At 50.8% G+C, this 7,648-nt stretch overlaps 1 protein-coding gene across 1 annotated transcript in view; it reads left to right on the top strand.

Moving 5' to 3' along the window:
• LOC144676095 (3 beta-hydroxysteroid dehydrogenase type 7-like) overlaps nt 1–3,374 on the top strand; it is a 42,457-nt gene extending 39,083 nt beyond the window's left edge. Inside the window, exon 6 of the mRNA XM_078536609.1 lies at nt 2,877–3,374. Coding sequence (XP_078392735.1) covers nt 2,877–3,310 — 434 coding nt within the window. The 3' untranslated portion in view covers nt 3,311–3,374. The remainder of the gene's footprint in view (nt 1–2,876) is intronic.
• Nucleotides 3,375–7,648: the final 4,274 nt, after the last annotated feature.

The raw sequence follows: 7,648 nt of genomic DNA, 5'->3' as shown, positions 1-7,648 counted from the left end.
CTCTCACACACACACAAACTCACACACACAATTTCACACATATACTCACACACAGATGCACACTCGCACACAGACACGCACTTGCACATGCATTTAAATACTCACACACACTCACATACACACTCTCACTCCCTCAGTCTCTCTCTCACACACACACACGGACTCACACACTAACACAGACACATACACACACACACACACACTCACGTAAACTCACATGCACACACTTACACACATACACATGCACACACACATAGACACACATACTCACATACACACTTTGTCTCTCTCTCACACATACACACACACACACAAACATACTCACTCCCCCAGACTCACTCACATTCTCTCTCACAGACACACAAACACACACACAGACATGAACTTACACACACCCACACACAAACACACTTACAGGCACACACACTCGCACATGCACATGCACTCTCACACACACTCACACTTACAGACACACACACACTCACGCACTCACACACACACTAATTCACACACACATACCCTTGCACACTCACACTCAGACACACACACACTTACATGCTGTCACACACTCAAACGCTCACACGTGCACACTCACACACACACTTACACACTCTTACACAATCGCACACACGCTCAAACACTCCCACTTACACACACACACACACACACACTTATACAATCACACGATTGTGTGCTTTCTCACACACACTGTTGTGACCCAACAGTTGGTAAAAGCTGATTTATGTACAAATCCCAGTGGGAAACTTTAAACAACTGTCATAAGCTATATTTTTAATTGGTATGTTTAAGATGCAGCTCTGAATTCAGGAATCAGAATACCAGTTCTCGGGACTTGAGACAACAAATTAAACATATTCACATTGCTTCAAATGACCAATGTCATAACTTTTAACAAGTTCGCAAATTAATCTCCATTAAGGCATCAATAACCAATTGGCTTAACCAGACACCAGGCAAATAATTTCCACCTTACAGATTCCAAATGAGGTTCCTTTTACTTTGGTCCCTGTGCAGACAGTGGGAGGCTTTACAGCTGCTTTGATGTTACATTACCTCTTCCCCGCACACACAAAACTGCTGTCCCTTATACCCAGTGCATCTCTTTGAATGCAAATTCTCATTGTATCACCAGCCCCTTTGAACCCCTTTCATAGTACCAATTTTATTAGTAATATAAACATATTGCTTGGTCTCTGCTAGCTAGGTGCAAGATTTCACCCCCAACATTCAACAAAATGCAAATGTACCCTCTACCTGTACTTCCATCTCAAAACTATATACCAAAGCACCCAGACTTGCTGGCTTTAATCTAATTAACACACACACACATATAGACACAGACTAAACTCTATTTAAAAAAAATAATTTCCAATAAGATTATATACATTAATAGCTTCATGATACACACACACTCTCTCACACACACACACTCTCTCTCACACGCACACACTCTCACTCTCACACACACACACACACACACACTCTCTCTCTCTCTCTCTCACACACACACACACACACACACTCTCTCTCTCACACACACACACTCTCTCTCACACACACACACTCTCTCACACACACACACACTCTCTCTCACACACACACACACATGCATAGATGCACACATGTACTCACATACATTCACACATGCACACACACAGACTCACACATGCACACACATGCCCATGTACTCACTCACTCTCACACACACTCATGCACACTCATTCACACTCTTACACACAGACTCACACATTAACATACCCACACACACCTACAGACACACACAAACACACACATATGCTCACTCACTTACACATGCTCACACTCAAACACACACTCACTTGCACATACACACTCACATGCACAAACATGCAACACACACACACACACATACACCAGCAATCACTCATACACACACACACACACACATACACACACACACTCTTACAGGCTCACGCAGTGGCTCACACATAGACAATCTCACACACACACACTTGCTCACATACACTGACTCACTTACACACACACACACACACACACACACACACTCAGACACACTTACACACACACACATGCTCACACAGACACACACACTTACAGACTTATACATTGGCTCACACACACATACACACATATTCACACACTCACTCACACCCACAGACTCACACAAACACATACACTCGCTCATGCACTCACACACTCATGCACACACGTGCTCACACACACACTCACATACACACTCCTGCACACTCACACACACTCACGCACGCTCATGCACACACCCACCCGCACTTACGTGCTCACACACACATATTGTCTCTCACACACACACTCACTCACACCTACATGCACTTACACGCTCAGACACACATACTCTCTCTCACACACACACATCTGCGTGCAGACACACACACATTCACATAGAGACACAAGCACATACACTTGCTTGCACACACACTCACATACACACACCCTCACTCACACACTCACACGTACACTCATTCACACACGTACTCACACTCTCTCTCTCACACACACACACACAAACACTCACACACTATGCACAGACATACACAGACAGACTTTACCCACCCCCTGCCCTACATTCGACATCCAAGCCCCACACACATGGCCCCTCTCCCCTACATCGGCTGCTAATCTGGGGCTGTGCCCTTTTAGCTCGGCGACCCCTGCATGTAGAAGGGATGAACGGCCTTCTGCTACACCGGGACCCCCGGCGGAATAGGATGGACTGGATGGGCTGAAAGGCCTGGATGGGTTGGTGGTGGTGGAGGCTGTGGAATGTGGGCGTGCAGGGCTGTGTGCTGAATCCTCTTCCTCCCTCATCTTCTCGCTAGGGAATGTAGCCTGGATGCATGTGTTGGCTGCCAGTGGACTGGCAGAGACTCCAGGGCTCCTGGGCGGCCAGTTCTACTACTGCAGCGATGAGTCACCAGACAAGAGCTTCATGGATTTCAACATGGAGATGCTGAGGCCCTGTGGGGTGCGGCTGATGGGCCAGGAGAGGCCGGTGCTGCCCTATTTCGTCGTGTACATGCTGGTTCTCCTGGTTGAGCTGCTCCAGCTCGTCCTCTGCCCCTTCTGCAGCTTCAGCCCCTCCCTCAACCGCTACACACTGGCCAGAGCGTCGGCCACCTTCACGGTGCGGACGGACAAGGCAACACGGCATTTCGGCTATCGCCCGCTCTACAGCTGGGAGCAGAGCAAGGAGCGGACTGTCCGCTGGCTGCAGTCGCTCCCTCAGCAGGTGCACAGCCATCGTCGCGACTGAGGTGGTGCGGCTATATCTGCACAAACTGCTCCTCGCTTAATATCCAACCCCGTACTGACCCCGCTCCGTGTTTTATATCAGACTCTCTCTCTCCGCACTGACCCCGCTCCGTGTATTATATCAGACTCTCTCTCTCTCTCTCCGCACTGACCCCGCTCCGTGTTTTATATCAGACTCTCTCTCTGCCTCTCCGCACTGACCCCGCTCCGTGTTTTATATCAGACTCTCTCACTCCCTCCGTCCTGACTTCGCTCCGTGTTTTATATCAGACTCTCTCTCTCCGCGCTGACGACGCTCCGTGTTTTATATAAGACTCTCTCACTCTCTCCGCACTGACCCCGCTCCGTGTTTTATATCAGACTCTCTCTCTCTCTCTCCGCACTGACCCCGCTCCGTGTTTTATATCAGACTCTCTCACTCTCTCCACACTGACTTCGCTCCGTGTTTTATATCAGACTCTCTCTCTCCGCGCTGACCCCGCTCCGTGTTTTATATCAGACTCTCTCACTCTCTCCGCACTGACCCCGCTCCGTGTTTTATATCAGACACTCTCTCTCCGCACTGACCCCGCTCCGTGTTTTATATCAGACTCTCTCTCTCTCCGCACTGACCCCGCTCCGTGTTTTATATCAGACTCTCTCTCTCCACACTGACCTCGCTCCGTGTTTTATATCAGACTCTCTCTCTCTCTCCACACTGACCCCGCTCCGTGTTTTATATCAGACTCTCTCTCTCCGCACTGACCCCGCTCCGTGTTTTATATCAGACTCTCTCTCTCCGCACTGACCTCGCTCCGTGTTTTATATCAGACTCTCCCTCTCTCTCCGCACTGACCCCGCTCCGTGTTTTATATCAGACTCTCTCTCTCTCTCCGCACTGACACTGCTCCGTGTTTTATATCAGACTCTCTCTCTCTCTCTCCGCACAGACCCCGCTCCGTGTTTTATATCAGACTCACACTCTCTCTCCGCACTGACCCCGCTCCGTGTTTTATATCAGACTCTCTCTCTCCGCACTGAACCCGCTCGGTGTTTTATACCAGACTCTCTCTCTCCGCACTGACACCGCTCCGTGTTTTATATCAGACTCTCTCTCTCCGCACTGACCCCGCTCCTTGTTTTATATCAGACTCTCTCTCTCCGCACTGACCCCGCTCCGTGTTTTATATCAGACTCTCTCTCTCTCTCCGCACTGACCCCGCTCCGTGTTTTATATCAGACTCTCTCTCTCTCTCCGCACTGACCCCGCTCCATGTTTTATATCAGACTCTCTCTCTCTCTCTGCACTGACCCCGCTCCATGTTTTATATCAGACTCTCTCTCTCTCTCCGCACTGACCCCGCTCCGTGTTTTATATCAGACTCTCTCTCTCTCTCTGCACTGACCCCGCTCCATGTTTTATATCAGACTCTCTCTCTCTCTCTGCACTGACCCTGCTCCGTGTTTTATATCAGACTCTCTCTCTCCGCACTGACCCCGCTCCGTGTTTTATATCAGACTCTCTCTCTCTCTCTCTCCGCACTGACCCCGCTCCATGTTTTATATCAGACTCTCTCTCTCTCTCCGCACTGACCCCGCTCCATGTTTTATATCAGACTCTCTCTCTCTCTCCGCACTGACCCCGCTCCGTGTTTTATATCAGACTCTCTCTCTCTCTCTCTCCGCACTGACCCCGCTCCGTGTTTTATATCAGACTCTCTCTCTCCGCACTGACCCCGCTCCGTGTTTTATATCAGACTCTCTCTCTCTCTCTCTCCGCACTGACCCCGCTCCATGTTTTATATCAGACTCTCTCTCTCTCTCCGCACTGACCCCGCTCCATGTTTTATATCAGACTCTCTCTCTCTCTCCGCACTGACCCCGCTCCGTGTTTTATATCAGACTCTCTCTCTCTCTCCGCACTGACCCCGCTCCCTGTTTTATATCAGACTCTCTCTCTCTCCGCACTGACCCCGCTCCATGTTTTATATCAGACTCTCTCTCTCTCTCTGCACTGACCCCGCTCCATGTTTTATATCAGACTCTATCTCTCTCTCCGCACTGACCCCGCTCCGTGTATTATATCAGACTCTCTCTCTCCGCACTGACCCCGCTCCATGTTTTATATCAGACTCTCCCTCTCTCTCCGCACTGACCCCGCTCTGTGTTTTATTCAGACTCTCTCTCTCTCTCCGCACTGACCCCGCTCCATGTTTTATATCAGACTCTCTCTCTCTCTCTTCACTGACCCCGCTCCGTGTTTTATATCAGACTCTCTCCCTCTCTCTCCGCACTGACCCCGCTCCGTGTTTTATATCAGACTCTCTCTCTCTCCGCACTGACCCCGCTCCGTGTTTTATATCAGACTCTCTCTCTCTCTCCACACTGACCCCGCTCCGTGTTTTATATCAGACTCTCTCTCTCTCTCCGCACTGACCCCGCTCCGTGTTTTATATCAGACTCTCTCCCTCTCTCTCCGCACTGACCCCGCTCCGTGTTTTATATCAGACTCTCTCTCTCTCTCCGCACTGACCCCGCTCCATGTTTTATATCAGACTCTCTCTCTCTCTCTCCGCACTGACCCCGCTCTCTGTTTTATATCAGACTCTCTCTCTCTCCGCACTGACCCCGCTCCGTGTTTTATATCAGACTCTCTCTCTCTCTCCGCACTGACCCCGCTCCGTGTTTTATATCAGACTCTCTCTCTCTCTCCGCACTGACCCCGCTCCGTGTTTTATATCAGACTCTCTCACTCTCTCCGCACTGACCCCGCTCCATGTTTTATATCAGACTCTCTCTCTCTCTCTCCGCACTGACCCCGCTCCGTGTTTTATTCAGACTCTCCCTCTCCCTCTCCGTGTGTTAATTCTGACCCTGCCCAGGTTTTATTTTTAACCCTCGCCACTGCCCAGCGGTGGTGCCCGGGCTGCTGGGTCCTGGTCAGGAGTGGCGTTCGCTGCCGGTGGGGTCTTGCAAGCCCCTGACGCGTGCGGTTCTAGGGTCCCCGAGACTCCGGTCCCAACCCCGGCGCCGGTGAATGTAAATCGACTGGAACCTGTAATAAAGAGAGTGGCCGGCCAGGGTCTCGTCCCGGCCGGAGCGACTGTGATGGTCAGAATAAATAAAAAAATACCGCCCCGGCTCACTGACGTCCTGGAGAGAAGGAAATCTGCTGCGCTTCCCCGTTCCGGCCTACACGTGACTCCAGGCTGATTAGCTGGCTCACTAACTGACCCTCCGAATTGGCCCAGATACCGCGCGGACGCAGCAGAGCACTGGCGATTCGGAGGGGGTTTGACACGGTAAACACTGACTCTGCTGGTGGGACATTCCCGAGCACAGGCTCACCCTGACGGTGGGGTCGATTGCTCCGATTACACCCCACAGCATTTACTGCTGATTCCCCAGAGATGGTTGTAGGGGGGACTGGAGGAGGTTACAGAGAGAGGGAGGGGTGTAGGGGCTGGAGGAGGTTACAGAGATAGGGAGGGTTGTAGGGGCTGGAGGAGGTTACAGAGATAGGGATGGTTGTAGGGGGGGCTGGAGGAGGTTACAGAGATAGGGAGGGGTGTAGGGGCTGAAGGAGGTTACAGAGATAGGGAGGGGTGTAGGGGCTGGAGGTGGTTACAGAGATAGGGAGGGTTGTAGGGGCTGGAGGAGGTTACAGAGATAGGGAGGGTTGTAGGGGCTGGAGGAGGTTACAGAGATAGGGAGGGTTGTAAGGGCTGGAGGAGGTTACAGAGATAGGGAGGGGTGTAGGGGGCTGGAGGAGGTTACAGCGATAGGGAGGAGATGAGGGCCATGGACTTTGCAATGTTAAAGTCCCTGTGTTGTTTGATAATTGACTTTGCCGGAAGTGGTGTTATCTATATGATTTGAATATTGATGTCAGAAAAGGGCTGGGATGTTCAAGGTCAACCTGTTAGTGGATGATGAAAGTGTACTTTAGTAGGTGCAGCAATTCTCTCTTGTTGGGATGGGCACTGCCTAGCACTTGTGTGGCGTGAATGTTACTAACCACTTTCCCCGAGCCTGGGTATTGTCCAGGTATTGCTGTATTTGGAGACCATGACATTCAATGTCATTACCATCGCTCAATCCCCCATCAACATCCTGGGGGTTACTATTGACCAGAAACTGAACTGGACCAGCCATATAAATACTGTGGCTACAAGAGCAGGTCAGAGGCTGGGAATCCTGCGGAGAGTAACTCACCTCCTGACTCCCCAAAGCCTGTCCACCATCTACAAGGCACCAGTCAGGAGTGGGATGGAATACTCCCCACTTGCCTGGATGAGTGCAGCTCCCACAACACTCAAGAAGCTCGACACCATCCGGGACAAAGCAGCCCCGCTTGATC

Source organism: Cetorhinus maximus, unplaced genomic scaffold, assembly GCF_964194155.1.
Source record: "Cetorhinus maximus unplaced genomic scaffold, sCetMax3.hap1.1 HAP1_SCAFFOLD_1351, whole genome shotgun sequence".
Classification (NCBI taxonomy): domain Eukaryota; kingdom Metazoa; phylum Chordata; class Chondrichthyes; order Lamniformes; family Cetorhinidae; genus Cetorhinus; species Cetorhinus maximus.
This window is presented reverse-complemented; position numbering and strand designations above follow the sequence as displayed.